Source organism: Neophocaena asiaeorientalis, unplaced genomic scaffold (genome assembly GCF_003031525.2).
Source record: "Neophocaena asiaeorientalis asiaeorientalis breed wild unplaced genomic scaffold, Neophocaena_asiaeorientalis_V1.1 scaffold348, whole genome shotgun sequence".
Classification (NCBI taxonomy): Eukaryota; Metazoa; Chordata; class Mammalia; order Artiodactyla; family Phocoenidae; genus Neophocaena; species Neophocaena asiaeorientalis.
In genome coordinates this window covers 457,208-478,553 of record NW_020172672.1, presented here as the reverse complement: position 1 = coordinate 478,553, position 21,346 = coordinate 457,208, and the positions used below count along the sequence as shown (strand labels likewise).

Genomic DNA, 21,346 nt, shown 5'->3' with positions numbered 1-21,346 from the left:
TTGGTGTAGTGGCCTCCGCCTGTGCATGAAAAAAAAAAAGCTACCCTGGTATCTTCCCCAAGTGGCTGGTGTTCCATGGGTCTGCCCACCCTAGAATGATCTAGGCAAACCCTCCTACTAAATTGTGTTAAAAGGAAATATTTGGTGCAATTACCTTAAAGGGTAGCTTTAAAGTCTTGTTCTGTGTACATATCCCAGAAAAGATTTATCTTCACATGGCTTCTCTACTTGATCATGAAGTAAGACCACAGGAAGGGCTCACTGAATCATTAGGTACACCCTCTGCTAAGTCGAGATAAGGTCATCAGATAGAGATGTGCTTTCTATATCAGGGGTCCCAAACCCCTGGGCCACGGACTGGTACTCGTCCGCAGCCTGTTAGGAACCGGGCCGCACAGCAGGAGGAGAGTGGCGGGCGGGCGAGCAAAGCTTCACCTGCCGCTCCCCATCGCTCGCATCACTACCCGACGCGTCCTCCACCTCCCCCCCAGTCCGTGGGAAGATTGTGTTCCAAGAAACTGGTCCCTGGTGCCAAAAAGGTTGGGGACCGCTGTTATATATCAACGTTCATCTAGTTGTTGAGCCACAAATTTAACAACTGGTCCCAAAAGGCATGTACATTTCTATACATTAATTCAATGTATGTTCTTTTGCCTGGGGTGGCCATTGTGACACTGGTCATACTTTACTTTAATCTCTAATTATTGGTTGAAATCGTGATTCAAAGACATTTAACTCTGCTCTTGATTGATTAGTAATGATAGTAACAAGTTGTCCTTTGTAGATTAAGATAACGCTGCGGACCCATCTCATAGGATATGAGTTGATAGACTGTCACTGATCTATCCATGCTTTGCTCCCTGTTCTTCTTGTGTCTAGTGGTCTGCATCTGACCTTATGAGCCAAGAACCAAGAGCCACCAAAATCCTCCGGTCACCAAAGGTACACAAAATAATAGCATGTGTCTTACCAGCTACTTCTTGTTGACACTGACAAAATGGAAATGACTGGTTAATTTACTAAAGCAAAAGGAAAAGAAAAATGTGGCTCTTTTTATTTACTAATAAATGCTAACTTCTTTATTTACTAATAAATGCTAACTAGAATTAGTAAAACTAGGATCTGGGAACCTGGAATCCATGGTACCATAGATAATAAACTGAATCATCAAATCAGTGTGTACCGTCTAAAATCAAAAACAGAGATAAACTACAAGTTTTCAAGGCGTAGGGTTAAGGTTCCATGAAAATGAATGAATTCACAAGGAATTTTGCTTCCTCAAATTAGAGTTTAGGTAGTAGTGCTTGACAGTCCTTAATGATACCCCTGATAGCTACAAACAGTATTTATTTAACATGATTTATAACCTAAGGTACGAACCAAAGGTCATTAGGTTCTACAGGAACATTTTTTTTTATTATTATTTTTTTTTTACAGAAACATTTTTGAATGTGTTCCACTGAAAGAGAAGTGATGGATTTAGAACCCAGGACACTTAAATCATCAGGGAAAATGTATCACTGAGGTAATGAGCACGCCAGGGCCTGAAAACTCAAGAATGTTCCCCTAAGTGAAAACAAGCAGCTCTATCTTCTCAGAACATGGCTGACTCAATCATCAAGCTGGAATGTTATTTACACAGTCCCAAGCAAACTAAGAAGAATCCTCTGGTCTGTAACCAAGGGCACTCAGAAAGTTATATCTGCAACAAGCAAGGTTTTTGATGATTCCTGATTCCTTGAAAAAGAGCCAGTTTACCTAATGCAGGTAAATGTTAACAACTCCCTTCCTACCACCTTCCCCAGAAAGGACCACCAGCATGATATTTCATGCCTCTTTAATTAATAACTTGGATTTGTTAAATATTTAGCAAGGTGGGCAAGTCTGGCTTCTGAATTCTGCCCCATCTAACAAATCAGAATAATCACCCTGTCTTCTTCTTCCTCCCACTTGCAGGAGAGGTCGTGATAGAACCTGGTCCACACAGCAGGATAAAGTTGAGGTTAGACATCGGGGAAAATAAACTTCCTAATTACGAAACATTTTACCAAAGGGGTCAGACTGTGGTGTTCCTTTCTTTGGAGTGGGAGGGGAGATCAAGAAAGATGTAGAACGTAACCTTTCCAGATGGAAGGGGGGAATTCTCACTTGAGTCTAGGATAGACAACATAGAGAGACAGCTCTGAGAGTCATTACCCTTTTGATAAGCTCTGGCACCAGTCAGTACTTTAAACTACTGGTTTATAAGTTAATGCAAAAGTACCCAGGATCTGGGAAGAGTTTATCCACTTAGCAGGGTCTGTGTGGCCTCATTATTTCAAAACATACTAACCTCAAGAGAAGGCAGCATCATTATTTAATTCGTACACAAATTATCTAGCCCTCAACAAATATCAGCTAAGAGAAATGATCGTTCATTCACCCTTTAGAGGTAGAGAGTTTGAGATCCCTAGGGGTGTGGACCTTGGTCACTTACAAGCTATTGGCAAACGTCGGGGGCAAGCTAACTCTCTGTTTTTGTATTTTTTTCCCTGTGGGTGACTTGTCTCCCCACTTTATTAGAACTGCTATTGAGGTAGGCAGGGAGGCTGGTTTCCTTACCCACCCTCTGACAGTGTTGGCCCAGGACAGACAGCGTGGCCAGTGCTTTCAGAAGATGAACACTCAGATTGCTGGTATATCTTGTTCCCTGACCTTGACTGTCAGAGAACATTGTCAAAGCACTCACCTGTCTTCTCTCTGAACCAAGGTACTGGAGAATCAGCCGGGTGTTCACACTGTGACTCCAGGTGTTTCCTAGTGCAGCTGTCACACAGCTGGATCCAGAAGTGCCTGAAACGAAACAGGGCAAAACCATGATTATGGACACCCTATCTTGTCATGGTGTTTCACATAAACAAAAGTCCAGTCACTGCTCATTGCTCAGAGAGTACTCGGGAGCCCAGGTCGTTACCACAAAAGTTGATGAAGGAGAGAAGGAAGAGACTAAAAAGAAAAGCCAGCATGGGTTTCCTTCAGCCTCAATGAAAGTAACCACCACTGGGCTCAGAGATAACAGAGTTATATAACAATAAGAGGTTGCACTGCAAGGAAGCTTGGAGCCATTGCTAATAATAAATCAAGCCACTCAACATCCATGGGAGAAAAGCATAGCCCTACTACATAGAATAAGAGCCAGTTATGAAATAGTCTTAGTTTAATAGAGTTGTTAAGACTTTTTCAGCTTGATAAGAGTCTTAATTCAATTTTCCTTATCAATATGGAAATGGTGGCATATGTATATACAATTCCTATGCCTTTCCAACCGTGGAACGTACACGCACCCAGAAGAGGAATCTGGAAGATCTCACCATTTCATATCTAATCTGTATTAGACACTCTTATCCCAAGAGAAACATTCTTTTACTTTCTAAGACTTTCCTATAAGGGGGAGGATCTGAAGTAAAATTTATCCGAGTTTCTAGTCTACACCAAGTTGTACTTCAGCTACTCTCTGACATCTCCAGAGCTTCACTGATCTCTCTTGACATCACCAGGAGGAACCCATTCCTTTACTCCTCCTGTTTCTTCTGCATTAGAGGCAGGCTCGCAAGTCCCACCACTTAGAAGCCAGCCCCCGCTATCATATGTAGCACATCCTGAGGTCTCCTCCAAGCTCCTGTGCTCACTTTGGCCCTGGGCCATGAGATGAGTCTTAGCCTAAGGGGGCATAGTGGGATTTGTAGTTTGCCTTGTATCCTCAAGATGCCATCTCTTTCCAATGAGGAGACCAAGTACCAAAAGGCTGAAGTCCACTGAATCAGCTAAAACAAAATGAGGGCTTGAGTTTCTCATTTGTTGCCTGCTCAGGGCATCATCTGATATTCACCCCTCTGTGTGGAACAGGAATTCCTCTTTTCTGGGTCAGCATCTTTCAGGGAGGCCTCCCAGCTCTGCATGGTCTTAAGCTCCTGGGATCAAATAGAGCAACAGATGAATGGAGTTCAGTGGTTCTAGGCTGGAGGCGATTCTGTGGGTCATGTCTAGGTGGGAGTGCTATGGCGTCTAGAGGGTAGAGGCCAGGGATGCTGCTAAACATCTATGAGGCACAGGCCAGTCCACACAACAAAGAATTATTCAGCCCCAGACAAAATAGTGCCGATGGTGAGAACCCATGGGATAGCAAAAAACAACCATATGTTTTCTCTGGTTCAAGCAGGTATGGGAACGAACTGGACGGCATCAACATCAACAAACCTGGGGATTTCAGAGGGAGGGAGAATTTAGCGAAGGAAAGAATAAAGTTTAGGGTGACCTTAGCTCATCGTGCACATAATTCAAAACACACACGAATTAATTTGAAAACATATAATCTAGACTGTGCTGATCTGATCACACCGCTCCCCTAAAATCCTTCCACAGTCCTTGTGCCTGAGGATAAAGTACTAACTTCTGCACTAGGTGTTCTGAATGCTTTGTCATCATCTTACCTGCGTCTCTCTCTGGCCCCAATTTCTCTCAATGGATGGTCCCTTAACCTCCTGACTTCTCTGTCCCCACCCTCCTCGGCCTGATAAAGCTTCCCCCTCTTCCGGCATCCAATGTACTGGCTTCTTCTGCTTTTCCTTGTATCAACCATGTTGAGTATTCCTTTTCCTTCTCCGCTTTTCTGCTCCCTCTCCCCTTAATTGTGGGTGGACCTCAGGGAGCTGGCCATGGTCAGTTTTTTCCCTAACACCACCTGCCTTCAGTGGCTGGGAAGGTAATGTACATCAAAAAGAGGCCAGGTGTCTGCATTTTAACACGTAGAAAGTCTTCACTAACACAAACAGATGTACTCTCTTCCATTTTTCTTGAAATACATGACCCTCTCAGTCTGTCTTTCATTTCCCCCTTTTTGATAGAGACACATAACAGAAAAGTATTTTCTGCTTTAAGAAAACCAACACTGCAAGGGCAGTGGCCACTGATGTTCCTTTTTCTTGCATTTTTGCCAAAAGCTTTGTCGAGATAATTCACATGTTGTACAATCCAGCCATTTAAAGTGTACAGTTCAACGGTTTTTACTATATTCAGAGTCGATCAACCATCACTACAATCAACTCTGGAACATTTCATCACCCCCCAAGAAACTCCATATCCCTTAGCCATAAGCCTCCAGCCCCTCTTTCCTGCCCTGCAGCCCTAGGCAATCATTAATCTACTTTTTGTCTAAATATTAAGTGTTAGGAGATGACAGGGAGTAGTGGAGACTGTGGTGAATTAGACGATTCACCCATGATCTCCAGGGGACAGCCCCTGTTCAGCTCCAGCTGCTGTTGTCACATGGCAGTATGAGTTCACGGTTAGCCACACCTTTTGATCTTTTAATTTTTAAAATCAACACTTTAAGTACAATCTTCTGATTGGAAAATGTTGGCTTATTTTAAAAAATTCTAAAAACACATAAATAAACATGCTGACGAGCCACATATGACTCATTCTCACCAAGCTTGCAACGTCTGCTCCATATGGCATGTCCTCACTGTTGACAAGGATGACACCCACAGGTGGATGATTTCTAAGCCTTCGTCTCAACCTCCCACTTAACCTCAGCACCTGGAGATCTTCCTGCCTGACATAATGAATTTGGGCACCATAAACTCAGTATCTTCAAATTGAGCTCATCTTTCCGGTACAAACGTACTCCTCCTTCTTTGGCCTTCCAGTTAATCTGGCTTGAGACCTCAGTTCCATTTAAAAATTTCTCCCTCTCCTGTGCTTCTCAATTCCAAGAGACTGTGAAGACGGATTGATTTCCCTGTAGAGTCTCACTTACATCCATTCATCCCACCCCAACCTAGATCAGACCCACATTAGCTTTCCCCCGGGGGGATGGCTGCTGTCACTTTCTCGCTGCTCTCCATGCTCCCGTCAGTTTCTCCCCACGAAAGCGTCCTCTCTTCTACTGCCCGATTAATCTCCCCAAGCACACATCTAAGCGTGCTGCCCTGCCACTTATGATCAGCATTCTCAGAAACTTTGGGCGGCTCCCAAGTGCCTTTAAAGAGTTCTAAGTTCCTAAGATTGGCATTCCTGCAGCTGTGCCCGACCTGCCTCTCCACACCTCTTCCCTCCATCCCACTTCATAAAAACTCTGCTCCAATTTAATCGCTCCTTCCTCGTGCCGCCTCCACACCTGAATGCCTCTATGCCCATGCAGTCTTCAATACCACTTCTGACACGCCACCTCCCTGATCATCACAGAAATAATGCCTTCCTCCTCCAAACGCCCATAATACTTAGCTCACTCTCTCACATTACTGCCATTTTTTAATCCTGTGGTATATTACTTGCGTGCTTTTCTGACCACCCCTAATGTATATTTTAAGAGGGCCAAATCCACGTCTGATTTATGGTAGTGTGCCTGAATCACGAAGTCTGAGACCCAGAGGGTGCTTCATAAATAGTGGTTGAAGAGTCAATAAGTTATGCTTACTAAACTTTGAACCATGGTATATATTTGTTTTAGCAGCAGATTTACATTCTTAATTCTACCTTGCTTAAGCCAAAATGAATAGATTTACATTTTTCAAGCAAACCCTAGAAACTTGTTGCTTCAATGCCCACTAAGTCATAGCATGAAGTGAGCCTGAGTTTGCCAAGAAAGAGCTACGTGTGAATAATTAGGAGCTGCTAATTGGTTGAGCACTCAAAAAAAATTTGTGGTGATACGACTGTAGGTGCACTTCCCAGGCCTAGAAGATGTTTACAGGGGTCAGAGCCACGATTGACCAATAGTGGCTATTTAAAGAATTCCATGTGCCCAAACCAATGAAAAAAGTATTTAAAAAAGTCCCCACAGGCTTGGCTGTTGTCAGACAGGTAAGCTGGGGTTCTTAACCAAGGGCCGTGAGTGAAAATAACCAGGGAAAAGTTTTCAATGGAAACCTTAAGTGGGCAAGCTTGAGGAGATACATCGTCAGGAGTGCTTACAAACATTAAGCCACCACCACAGCAATAACAGCAGGGCCTTGAAAGTTAAATGATAAGGAAAAACAGTATTTTTAAAGTGCTATAAGCTAGGCACTAGGTAAGCCCTTTAAATAAGTAGGGCTGGGTTTCCCTGGTGGCGCGGTGGTTGGGAGTCCGCCTGCCAATGCAGGGGACACGGGTTCGAGCCCTGGTCCGGGAAGATCCCACATGCCGTGGAGCAACTGAGCTCATGCGCCACACTACTGAGCCTGCGCTCTAGAGCCCATGAGCCACAACTACTGAGCCCGCACGCTGCAACTGCTGAAGCCTGCACGCCTAGAGCCTGTGCTCTGCAAGGGAGGCCGCCACAATGAGAAGCCCGCGTGACGCAACAGGGGGTAGCCCCCACTTCCACAACTAGAGAAAGCCCACGTGCAGCAACGAAGACTCAACGCAGCCAAGAATAAAATTAATTAATTAATTAATTAAAAAAAAATAATAATAAGTAGGGCTTACATCTTATTTGAGCTTCATATCTTAGGTACATCTTTTCTGATCCTTACAACCACCCTATGAGGTAGGTGATATCATCAACCCTATTGACAGACCAAGGCTATAGGAGATTAAGTAATTCTCCCAAGGTCACGTGGTTGGTTAATGATAGAGCGACGATTCGAAACCAGGCTGAGTCTTTTTTTTTTGCAGTATAGTTGGTTTACAATGTTGTGTTAGTTTCAGGTGTACAGCAAGTGATTCAGTTGTGTGTGTGTGTGTGTGTGTGGTGTGTGTGTGTGTATCCTTTTTCAGATTCTTCTCCCTTATAGGTTATTACAAAATATTGGGTAGAGTTCCCTATGCTATACAGGTCCTTGTTGGTTATCTATTTTATATATAGTAGCATGTATATGACTGGGTCTTAACCACTACACCAATTAGCCTTCTCCAGGCTCATTATGTCAAATAGCTGGCTACTCTACCAGCCTGGGGTGGGAGTGGGGAGGGGAGGGCGGCTGGGAAGGGCCTGAAGAGCCCAGAGGCCCATCTCTGGGAAGACACTGATGGAAGTATGTTGTGAGCATCTTATCAACTCATCTGAACTCTGTGTGTCACTCAGGCTCTACACTCGGCTTCCTTTGTTCTGATATACAGTGATAACCCAGGGCAAGGGGTTTCCAGAAAGACGATGCATGCTCTGGCTTGGCAAGTTATTTAACCTCGCTCAACTGGCCCAGCCACTGGATTCATGCAAATCAGATGGCCTGAAACTGACCCTCTCTGGCTGGAGGCTTAAAAAAATCTGGGCAGGATTGAAAAATATTTAATAGGGCTTTGAATATGGAAAAACAATTGAAGGGTGGTTATAGGTGGTGGGATGGCTTGAGAAAGAGAAGTGGGGAAGCTGTCAGTTACTATAAACTTGTAACTTTATTTTCAACTAGAAAACTCAGTGGTCCCTAATGTCTTTTGACTTTTAAGCATTCCTATGTGAGGCTGGCATAAATGATCATTAATGCTGTTTATGGGAAAGTTAAGGTAGAAGGAATCTGCTTACTGGCTTTTCAGGAAAGGTGATTTCCTGCCCAATGACCTAATTGGTCAAGAAATAGATAAGTGAATCTTTTCTATGCTCATTTTAAGCAGAAGGAATAAAAATTGGGGCATTCTCTCCGTCGCTCCTTTTTGATGACTGTGACATTTATGTCTGCCAAGGCAGTATGAGTTCATTGTACTGGAATTTGGTTGATTCCAATACAAATTAAAAAAATCAAGTAAGTGAACTGGGTTTTGAAAATATTTTCAATATTGGGGATTTTTCATTGTCACAAGATTGAGCTTGTAGAAGTACCTGCTTAAGCCACAGAGAGAAAATCTAATTTATTTACACTGAAGTCAGGTCTCTCTAAAAAAGACAGGGGGAATATTCAAACTCTGCTCTCCCAGAGACCCTTTTAGGTGAGTCAAAGCATGTTCTCTTTCTGCAATTGCTTACCCATCTGTAAAATATGAATAATAATTCTTGCCTCCAGGCAACCAAAGGTTCTTGGTGACCCTTAGCTGAAGATACTTGATATGTATGAATGACAGGAACAATGATGATCAAACACTGAAGATGAAATTCTAGGGAGAAAAAAAGTTTAATCATCACCTTCTACATTTTTTTATTCTTCCAGTAATGAGGCAGGCTCGTGAAGCTCAGGAACGAAGTGGTTAAAAACAACAGGATTTGGATTCTGGAATATCTTTCATGACTACTATCTTTAGATCCAATTCCCTACTCCTTTGGAGTGGGAGTTGGATATGAAGACAAATTTCTTACAAGGCAAGAAGCTCTCTCTCTCTGCTCTGTACACAAGGCGTAGTTCTTGTGCAATCAGACTGGAGGAGGATAATCGGGTTGCTATGTAGCCTTGATTTCCAAAAAGGTAATGGGCCTCTGGTACCAACCAGTGTCAGTATTCAGAAGGGGGATGCTGGGGAGCTTTCAGTGAGGAAGCTCCTTCTCTGAAAACATTTCAATTTATGGCTCCTGTGCTAATAAGCATTTCTGGGAGGTCAAATTGAATCTCCAGTACCTAACATAAAAGTGTGCCCTGCAGCAAAAGGGTCAACTTTAAAAGACTAGACTTTTCCATGTTAAAAAAAAAAACACAAAACGCGTGAACAAAGCAGTGATTCCCAGAATAGGAACAGAGGGGAAGGAGAAGTTCGTGGCTTAAGCGGGCTGGGTATTCTGGACACTCAGTCCCTCCTGCCCCTTTAGATGAAAGACAACTTATTGAGACTAGAAAGAGGAAATTTTAAAAAACGAAGAAGAATTAAAATACTTACAAATGATTTCAGTACTGAAATAAGTTCGGGGAAAGGGACGGTATGTTACCACTGGAGTGGTAATGAGAGAATGCTCCCCTGACCTCTCATCCTCACATCCTGAAGCGTGTTCCATACAATGCATGATAGCACATGGCCGGCTGCTAGATGGAAGACAGGACCCTGGAGCTCTATTTCTGACTTAGCTGTGGGCTTTTAATGAGACCGGGTGGGAGAAGAGAGTGATGTAACAAAGAATATCAGAGCAGGCCTCGGTAACGATCAGTTACTTCAGTTCTCTGAGCCTCAGTTTCCTCATCCGTGAACAGAAGGGGTTGTTCAAAACTATCTCCAAAGTTCTCGCCTTTTCTAAAAACTTTGAATCTATGGCATTTTAATGATAAGAAATTAGTTCCTCATTCTGGACTTCACTCTTTCCAGGAAGTCTGAGAATACTCTACTCCACGTGCTGTCTTTGAATGTTTGTGCCCTTAACCACCACCCATTTAAGCCTGAAGAGAGTGCAGACGCGGGGTCCTTCTCCTAAGAGCAGATTTCTCTCCAAGCTAGGGATTTTCTTAGCCAATCCTACCTCCTAAAACCTTTTGGTGGGTAAACATGTGTTGGCCAGTGGCCAAGTCCCAGCAAACACAACTTCATAAGGACAAAGCTTAAAGATGGGAGTCTGAGTGAAAGAGTAGGGATTAGAAAGGGATTATCATTCATTAAATTCAGTTTCTCCTGTTTGAACCCAGGCCCATGGAAGTTGCTGAGCTTCAGCATACTGGTTTTTTGGTTGTTGTTGGGTCATTCATTTGAACTGAGGAAGTGACTGAGAATCTCATTTAGCCCCAATAGAAAGATGAAGTAGGGAAATATTTAGGTCTGCTTTTTCCCAAGTTTCTCAAGTTAGCCTAAGTTACTTCTGGTGGTAGATCATCAGCTCTTTTTCTATTTGATGCAGAAAGCCAGAATTTCAGCGACCCACATTGAACAGGCTGACAATCAAAAGGGAGGAAGACTGCCAAGGAGAGGGTATTCGAGAATAAGGATTCAAGATGACCTACAAGCTCCATGAGGCCACAGAGCAAAGGTATCATATAAAAGCGATTGAGACAGGCTCAGACATCTATCCACCAGCAAAATTAATTTCCTTGGGGGCCTGTGCTTCACTAACTGAACCTGTGAAACAGCTGTACTGAGCATGTACACCACTTCCTTGGGTCTTTAAAATTGACAATGGTCTGTAGGTCAAGTTCCAACGGAAGTGATATTTCTGACCTAGCTCTATAAATAGAGCACTGGAAAAAACTCATCAGCTGCAAATGGCCCAGCGACCACACGCTATCTATTAAGTAAGTAACCACAGTATCTGTGCTGCCATTTTAGATGAGAAAAATATTTCTCTTGTTATTTATAATCTTCTGAGCCTTGAGATTCTCAAAATACTTTAAAGCTATTAGTCTTCTTTTAGATGTACAAATAAAGGATCTGAGGCATAAAACCACACAATAACTGCCTCAACAGTATCTGTCCGCGGAGGAAGGCCTTCGGCCTGAGTAAAGAACAAGGCTGCTTCACTGTGGGAAAGCACAGGATTTCATTCCCAATGCCTCTTGGCTACAGGTGGAAGGGGTGATGGCAGTCCAGTCTTTCCTTGCACAGCACACGCAGGCTGGTCCAAGTTTCCATAAAACTCATTCCTGAGGAAGGTGAGAAATGTGAAGAAGGCAAGAAAAGGTGGGGTGATCAGAACCTTTGGAATGCAAGAGTTAGAGATGGGGTAATCCTCCACAGCAGAAGGTAGACATAGAGTTAAGCTAATCACTAGGATAAAGACTGGCTATGCATCAGCACAAACAACTCAAACAACTCCACTGGCTTTTGTGTGGGGAGAAAATACTTTAAGTTTCCCATAGTCTCAGAGTGGACATGTAGGTTATCATCCAACCAGGACGCTTTTGAAAATGAAGCGGGGACATCTTAATAAGTATATTGGGATAACAAAGATAAATTGGGACTACTCTGGGCAAGCCAAGATGTATGGTCACCCTACAGAGATATCTTGTAGGAAATGTCCAGAAATTGGGATGAGGACGCTCACCTTACAAAACACTGATCATTCCGGAACCCATCTCATTTACCAACCAAAAGTTCTCTAGGGGTTAACTGCACAGGACTTCTTGGCTATGTCTGCAGTGACAATCGTGAAGGTCCTTAAAGACAGCTAGGAAAACATAGGTTTGAGTAGAATGGAACTAGGGTGTCTGAATAGAAAGGAGCAATCTCCCCCGACCCAGCTCAGCTTCCAACATTGCCCAGGAGGCCAGGCCCCTGAACCCTTTCTCCAATAACACAGCTTTCCTCCTGCTATCCTCCATTTAAGGGGAAAAAAAAAAAAAAAAAAAATCCTGAACAGTGGCTTGTAGCTAGGTCTCCTGACCCTTTGAAAAGAACACTTTAATTAAAAATAAATTCACTCACTAGAGAAAACACATACTATCCTTAAGTAAATGCTGGCAAAATAAAACAAAGAAAATAAAAACCCAAACATTTAAGAAAAGCTGAGGCATTTTCTTTTTAATTTAGGCTTCATTCAGTGTAAGCCAGGAAGATGCTTATGTGAAATGGGTTTTCTTCCACAACAATGTGTCTTACCTGCTTGCTGTAAATAAGTGAATATCTAAAATCATGCCAATCAGCCATCTTGGTATGAGCTTTGTTTTTCTACTCTCATTGTAGAATCTGAGAATACCAGAGCTGGATTCTAGTAAGTCTTGTGTATTATATCTGGTCATCATCTCATTTTTTGACCATTTGATTTTTTTTTTTTCAGGTGACTTTTTTTTCCTGGCTGAAGCAGAAGGAATATCGCCAACTTATCCTGATTTCAGATTGTTTATAGTCCTGGGTGCTGGAAAAAAAAAATCACCCTCAGATGTGTGCATTGCCTTTGGAGAAAGCTAGGAAGGGTAAAAAGTTGCAATTTTTTTTGGCATTGGCATTTATATATTCTTTAAACTGTTTTTATTTGTTATTACCTTATTTATTTTGTTTGTTTTTAAAGTGGCATATCTTTTATCGGTCACTCTTCCTGGGGAAATTAAACTATAGTGAAGTAATATTTGGTAGCTTTACATAGCCAAGGAATTAGTCTGGACAATGAATAAGCCAGGTGACAGCCCATTTGACTAAAGACCAGAGGGACACACTAACAGTCACAGGGTTTGCCTTTGGGAAATCAGCTTCCAAGGCAAACCCAGGACCAGCAGACAGGCGCCTTTCCCAAGGCCTCGACTGATGCAGAATCCGGACCAGGTAAGTCTGCTTTTGCTTCAGGCTGACACCGGATCACTGGCTCTTTGCAAGTAATAAGGACAGAGGGGGAAAAGAAATGCTGTTGTTTATCAGGAAATACGAGCTTGAAAAACATTTCTGTGAAAACAGCAGTGGCTTAAAAAAAATCATTAATGCAGAAAGACATTTCAACTAAATACAATGTCTAATCCTGGACTGGAACTTGGATCAGGAAAAAAAAAAAAAATTGCCATGAAGGACATTATTAGGACACCTGGCAAAGTTTGAATATGGCTGGTATATTAGATAATGGTATTATATCAACATTAATTTCCTGGGTGAGGTCATTATATTGTGGTTATGTCAGAGAAGTTCTTGTTCTTAGGAGATAAGTGCTGAAGTATTTGGAAATGAAGGGTCACGATGTTTAAACTTACTCTCAAATGGTTCAGCAAAGATAACAATAATAAATTAATATTATAAAAAATAAATTGACAACAATAATATGAGAGAGAGCGAACAAATGTGGCAAAATGTTAACAATCTAGGGGAAGGGTATGTAGGAGTTCATTGTACTTTCCTTGGAACTTTTCTGTAGATTTGAACTCTTTTTCTACCAAAAAAAAAAAAGAAAGAAAGAAAGAAAAAAAAATTAGTGTGAAAATATAGGCTGGCCAACCCTAAGAGATGACTTGGGCCAGTGATATAGAATCAGGACACAGGACTGGCTGGAGAAAGAACTAGGGCATTGTTTCACATGTGTGTTTACACAGCAGAATCACCTAAACCAGGTAAACCTGTTTTAAAAATGCAGAATCCTTGTCCCCATACCAAACCTAATGAGTCAGGATCTCTGAGGGACGATGCCCAGAAGTCTGCATTTTCAAAATGCTCTCTCCCAGATCATCTGTGTATATATATTAAAGTTTGAAAAAAAAATCACATATTAGGCATTTGTTGTTTTGCTTGTAACCGTAGGCTTCTTTGCAGGTAATGGACGTCATGGATGCATTTGTATTAGAAAATCTCCACCTAACATCTTGTGATGTAGATCTGCATCCTTTTCATCATGGAAGACATCATTCTGGTGAATGCCCTTTGGCCTATTTCCCAAGGGGGTAGAGAAGAGATGTAGATGCTCTATAGAAACGCCGTAATTCATCTGGTTAGAGTGGTTGTCAAAGGGGTCACCCAAAACCCTAATTCAGAAGGTGGAGGAGGGGCAGCTGACAGCCTGGGGCATGAAACAGGACAGGGCTAGTGATGGGGCCCAGGCAGGCAGAGACCCTCAGTAAGGTCCTCAGTCAGGCTCCTTGACCAGCATTTCTTCTAGACACCAAGCATAGCTCAGTTTTCACAGTTCAAGCTTCCCTTTGTTTCTTCAGTGAGAACAGGAACAGAAAGTAAAGAGAATGAAGTGGGACAGGAGACAGACTCCCTGAGGTGCTCTGAAAACTCCAGAGTATATAAGAGCGTCAGATGAATCCAAGTTAAAGTGCATTAATAAATACTGCTTCCCTCAAACTTGCAACATTGGTATAATCATTATTCCCATATCATAGACAAAGAAGTTACTTGACTATTGAAACCCACCTAGTCAGGGGCAGAGCTGGGGCCCGAGCCCAGGCATTCTAAGACCTCCTGCTGTCCCAGCTGTCTCCCTTTTGGCATCCAGAGCACATCGTCGTGGAGAATGCTTTTAATTATCACCTCGCCCAGAGTGTGAAGATTTACCGGTATGCTTTCCTCCGGCCCTATCTTAAGCACCCCTTTGGGAAGTAGAGTGATCACGATAGGAATCAGGGTATTTTCATGCATGGAAGGGAATGGAATGCTGGCGTCACACACGTTTGCTGCCCCTGAAGGCTCTGAGAAGGGGGCGGCGGGACGTAGACTGTTGAATAGTTAGTGAGGCAATCCCAGCATCCTCAGCACCCTGAGTTTTCGACAAGACCCAAAGGTTCTTTGGGTTTATTTCCCACACTGGTGAATTCAGCCTGGCTGCCGAGTTCCTTCAGTTCAGCCTGTGTTTCCCTGACATCTGGAGCTGGGCTTCCTGAGTCAAGGCTAGGACAGAAGCAGCTGCACTTCTCCTTTTCTGGGGGGTGTGCACACACACGCGTGCGTGCATGAGGGCTATCCCCATGACCATCATGCCAACTTAAGGCTCAAAAGAAATTGGGGCCACAGAGGAGGGGAAAATCCCATTTGTGACAGTAATTCATAGTGGTCCCAGATCACAAGTTGTAAGGTCCGAACAATGTGCAGATGGCCAGGGTACGGGGGATCTTAGGCAATGGGGGTTGACCTCGCTTTAACTTCCTCAAGTGTTCCTTCAAGAGTGTGTCCCAACCTCTGGTGGCAAAGTCTTTCAGGCAGCAGCCTCATGGCAGGAGAGGGAACAGATGAACAAAATGTGCTGATGCCAACAGGGTTATTTTAATCGGAGGAACTGGTTTTGGTGGCAGCAGACAGACAGTCCACATCTTCAAAACAAGAGTTCTTAAGCAAAGCAATTTCCTTCTTCCTTGAAGGCCACTATTTATCTACAGGACAGAACTACGGGTTCGCTGAAAATGACCAGATTCAGCAAAGCGACCAAGACTATTGACTTGGTGTAATCTGTCTCCCATCTCAGATGTCACCTGATGGAAGACATTACAGTAAAGAACTACGAGGTAACATTTTGGGGATAATTAGTCATTTCTGGGCAGTACGCTCAATACCTTACATCCATTATCTCTATCAGGGAGATGCCATTATCACAACAATCTTCTAGGGAAGAAAGTTGAGCTACAGAGAAAGGTTACTCAGCAAGTGGCAGAGCAAGGATTTGAACCCAGCGGTCTGACTAGTCACTTCAGCCATTTAGAAAGTACTACAAGAATGACCATTCATTTCCCTCTCTGGGAGGGAAAACTCACAAAGCCCCCTCACCCTGTTTTCTAGATATTCCACTCATTTTCTTTTCCTCATTAAACTATAATGTTCAACGTCTTATTCAGAGTCATCTGTACCTGTCTAGAAAAGCATATTTGATTAGCGCTCTCTCCCTATTGTTGGGAAACTCTTAGTCATATGACAGGTTTCTAGAAATTGATTCCAAAGAAAAATAAATCTCTAGATTCTGTAGCTTTTCAACTGAAAATATGTAAAATAACTTTAGTTGCCAAAATCATGACTGGCTTTCCTTCTGTGACTATAATCTCCACATCTGGCTCACCTTCTTTGCCAGAAGAACATGATTATATGTCTTTTTTATATCTTAGGATGTTTCTATATTTTATGACATTTCTAAGTGGAAGTGCTACGTTAATCGTCATTACAATCCCACTGATAATTGCATTAGTTCTTTTATCAGTGTTAACTCCACAGTGAAAAATAAAGCAGCAGAAGGTAAATGTCAGATGGTCAGAACAGCCCTACAGGGAGCCAGTTAGCCCATTTTTCTCATCTGTAATATAGTTGTGGGATGTGAAGCGAGATAGCAACCACAGTTATCGTTTACATGTACATACTATGTGCCAGACATGATTCCAGGTGCTTTACATGATAAAAATCTCTTGACCATCTCAACAGTATGAAGTTGGATACTATTATTGCCCTCATTTTACAGATGTTGATGCTGTGCCCATATTTGTATGTGCTAGTGAGTGGTGGAGACAGGACTCAAACCCTGACAGTGGCCCTAGCGCCTGTGTTCCAGCCTTGCCTGTGATTCTGACAGGCAGCCTGGGCTAGGAGTCCTTGTTCTAGCTGATTCCCCATGTCAGCAGTTGAGTCTGACCCCAGCAGTGGATTATTCTAACATCCATAGCCAAGGATGCCCATAAAATTTTCATGACATTACCATAGAATCATCTTGTTTATGAAACAGCATCATGGTACAAATAGAAGAGTCATGTATTAAGCTTTTTTTTAAGTAAAAGATTTTATCATCATTGTTCTTAAGGAAAGTGACATGAGTAAGGTCACATGCTTAGTCACAGGTCAAGAATGGTACAAACACCCCTTCACAGGTCCTGGAACCTCAGGACCTATTGCTTCTCTTAAACAGCATCACAGCCTCCTGCCTGATCAAGCATCTCTGTAGGTGGACACAGCTCTGCGCAGGGCTGTAGGGATCACTGTACCTGCTTCGCAGCAGCCCTACCTCTAAGTTAAAAACAACACAACAGCAACAACAAAATAATAATAAAATAAATGGCAGAAAGACCTCTAGGGTATAAAAATTTCCTTCAACTGATCATCAAGTTCCTTCTTGAAAGAGGCAAGTGCCTGCCAGCAGGAACCTAAAACTCATTATTATTCTGTATTTTCTTTCTGCATGACTGAAAAGTTTTTCTATCCTCCCACTCCCATCCCTATCAAAAGAATAACCCCCCCCCACCCAAGACAATCACAAAGTTTAAAAGTAGCTAACTGGCACTTCAAAAAAAGTTTTTAAATAAAAACTCCAAAACCCACAGTGGTTGTAAAACAGCTTTGTGTGGAAGAAGGGCAAGTTTTCTCTTACGAGAGGCTCATTTCATAGGGTTGGGCAAAGAGAGAGATCAGGGGGGCAAGGGTGGGAACGCAGTAGAAGGGGAGGCGGGAGAGGAGGAGATAAAGGAGGAGGAATCGCTGGCTTTAAAAAGCAACATTGTCCAGAGAGGTGAAAGGGAACAGATGGCCGTGGAGAATGTGACCCTCAAAGCCCCGAAGAAAGAGGCGATGCTGACAGATCTCGCTGTTTCCCATTGATGCCTGAATGTTCTAGTGTGGGGAGCCGAGGCCAGTGAGGGGGACAGACCTCTGTTCCCAGCGGCTCGCTGGGGCACTGGCGCTGAGGATCACTGAGAAGAAGACCAGGCAGGGGGGCGGGGAGGGCAAGCAGCTGTGGCCACAGAGGGAAGGACAGTGGGGGCGTGTGGGTTTCCATAGCCTTCTCTTTTGGTCCGGCCGGGAAAGGTCAGCCCAGTGCCGGTCTTTGCCCTGGCAGAGGTGAAGTAAAGGACAGCGGCTGGGGCCCAGTGTCACAGCATCCTCCCCCCAAAGGCATGTCTGGGACCAAATAGATCCCTTGGGAGAGGGAAATGAAGAAAATATTCCAAATGCTTTATGGAGGATTGAAACATTCAAACTACAATAAACAAGAAATTTGGGTCTATGAAAGAGGTAGAGAATCCTGCCAAGTAAATCCCATATTATTTCATGGAGTCTCAGGGCAGAGAAGTGATCTGCTGAGGAAACAGCAGGAGTCGGTGGCAGACTCAGGAAGGAGTCCAGAGGTCTGAGTCTGCCTCTAAAGAGGTGCCAGATTCAAAGTGGGGCTTTGCTGGACACAAGGGGAATGACAGGAGGGGCAGAGGGGCCTCTGGCGCCCAGGGTGTGTTCATGTGTGTTCACGTGTGTGTGTGAGACAGGCACCTTGATGCTGGAGGATGTAACTGGAGACTCATAAGTCACCACAGAGCGACACTGGTACAGGCACCCCTGGCCTCCTGCGGGGGGGAAATCCCGAGAGTCAGCCCCTGCAGACGGAGGCCTGGAGAATTGGTTAAGAGGGGTAAGGGTTTGTGGAAGCAGCAATTGCAAAGAGGCCCATAAACTTCAGGGGACAAAGATGCGTCGGTGTCATTTCCTTAATGTAACTCTGATCAGGGAAATTACTGTTTCAAATGACCCCTTGAACTCTCCGTACATCCTCGAGAGGATGAAGATCAAATTCAGCCCTGCTCCCGTCCAATGAGGAGGGAGCCACATTCTTCTTGACTCCCTGTCTAGTTGGCCCCGCAGAGAGCTGCACAAGCTCAAAACATTTCTCTGGTTTGGATTTGCCCCTCTCTTCTTCCCTGACCCAGAAAATGAGAGAGAACTGAACTCAGGCCTGAGGGTCTTGAGACAGTGGGGCATGAGTTTGGAGAAACAGACCAGAATCATCATTTGGAAACATTCCTACAGGTCTCAGGCTCCCATAAACACCTCTCATCTAACCCTCCGTGGAAGTAAGAGAAGTTAAAAGGTGGCTCTAAATACATTTAGTGACCTGGCACGTTCACCTTTACCTGGGTTAGGTCTCCGTTTCCCCAGGAAAGAGGAGGCGGCAACGGCCGTCAAGGCCCACATTTTGCACCGGGCGTACATCCGAGTTACTGAGAAAATTCCCATGGAGCAGTGTAGTAAATAAAAGATCAACCATGATGAAGACCTTGCCTTTTTATTTCCCTGCTTCACCCAAATTGCTCCCCAGGCGCTTTTAGATTTAGAAGCTCCACTAATCAACCTTATAAACAGCAGCCCAGCCACTGCATAGAAATTACTTTGTATAGCTCCTAAGTGAAATTACCCCCGGGGATAGAAGATGCCCAAGGCTTTAACAATTGCGACAGAACACAGCCTCACTATGAGAAAAGAAGACAAGTACACTTTGACATCCCAATTGAAACTCCAGGCTGAACCCGACATAGAAGAATGTAATTACCTTTCCTAGTTTGACGGTACACTAAAGAAATGGGAGAAGTGGAATACCTATTAGGTCCCCACTAATCCTCCTCCTAAATTCAAAGCAGGGTTAGTCACTGGAATTCATTTCTGGGTATTCTTACTCTCCACTATTGTTAAACAGCTCGCTTGATAAGTGCTTGCAGCTAATAATGCTTTCTACTGAGCTCACCCCTCCTCTTTCCCAGCTGCTCAAAGCACTTTACAAATATCACCTCATTATTCTTTATAACACTCAAGTGAGCCTGATAGGTGGAAAGGTTCATTATCTTCTCCTTACCAATAGGGTAAACAGACAAAGGAAGAAGCAACTCGTTTGAGCCGACAAAGCAGAGGCAGAACTGGAACTAAAACTCGGCCATCCTCCTGACGGACTCTACCTGTGTCCATGTCCTGTGTCAGCCTGGAAAGCTGTTCTGCTGACAGGGCAGGATTTTCTAGCTCTGGACTGTGTTGTAATCGACAGGTCCACAGAACTGGGGCACTGACTGGAGGGGAAAGGACAGGAGTCGAACTGGAGACGCCCCACATGAGTGGCCTTAACTGGCTCGGACAAGTCACTTCACCTCTGAGTCTCAGTGTCCTCCTCAGGAAAAGGAGGGGTTTCCATTAGAGGATCTTAAGGTCCCTTCCAGCTCTTTAGATAATGCGTGAAGTGAGAGTTTCAAAAGAGGGCTTCTAGTTTTCACCAGCCCCTTGTGACAATCTGAGTTTCAGTTTGCTTATCAGCCTGAAATAGTATCCTTGTCTCTTTGCCGAGTCCCTGTGTCATCCAATGTCCACCCAAATGACGGTGGGGATCAAATCAGTCTGTGTGAGATGGGAAGTGAGAGAGGTAGTCCTGGGACATCAAGGCCAAGGACTAAAGAGATGAAGGGAGGCAGGGAATACAAAGAAAACTGGACAGGCCATAAAAAGAAGAATCGGCAAACAACATTTTGACCTCTGCCCGGGGCCTGACCTAGGGACACTCCTTACATTCCAAGGAACCTATGACAAGTCCTTCAAAATTTAAGAAGGCTCCAAAGAAAGAGCATTTGCTTTGCTCTTTCTAAACACAGGGTTCACTTGCCAACCCTAAAAGCCATGCGAACAATGCTCCAATGTGCCCTGTAGTGGTGGTTTTCCATTTAAACAGAATTTCATTTTAATGAAATAACATTGGTGTGCCTTCAAGTTAATTAAAACAGGATTTTACAGGTGGCTTCATAGCTTATAATTTGTGTTGCTTGAGCCATATATGCCTAAGCCCTTAGGAAATCAGAAGCATTTGATCTCTCCGATCTTTTACACTTTCTTTTCCTGAATGATGCTTTGATACTCTCTGTTTGCCACAAAGAGAGTTGGAGAGAGAGGACATTTAGTAAAATCAACATTTGTTTGCAGGAGAAACAGCCCTCACAACCAGAATAATGACCTTGGAAAGAGTCTTGGGTGATGGGCTGATTACAATGACTGGATAGAAAGGACTGACTGTGTAGCCGCCAGAAAGAAACACATTTCTGTAATATCTCAGTTGTTTCTATTGGCCTGGCCTTCCTTGCATTCATCATGGGAACTGAGTCCACAAGTTTGCTTGCTTTTATTTCACTGATTACAGTGCTTTTTTTTTCCCCTCCACATACAGGGAAAAAAGAGTAAAGAACAAATGAAAGTCAGAGGCTTGACGATCCAAAAAAAAAAAAAATGGGTATAATTTTATTTATCTTCAAGCCCAGCTGCAGAAGCGACTAGTTGCAAGCTTTATTCCATCTGCTCTCTCTGAGGACCTCAGCCTGACCTTGTGGAACCTTCTTTCTGGGAAGTTAAAGAATTTCAAGGATTA

General features: G+C 43.5%; 1 protein-coding gene across 1 annotated transcript in view; it reads right to left on the bottom strand.

Moving 5' to 3' along the window:
- The window catches only part of RAD51B (RAD51 paralog B), a 361,088-nt gene that overhangs the window by 49,039 nt on the left and 290,703 nt on the right, over positions 1 to 21,346 (bottom strand). Inside the window, exon 4 of the mRNA XM_024739643.1 lies at positions 2,729 to 2,832. Coding sequence (XP_024595411.1) covers positions 2,729 to 2,832 — 104 coding nt within the window. The remainder of the gene's footprint in view (positions 1 to 2,728; positions 2,833 to 21,346) is intronic.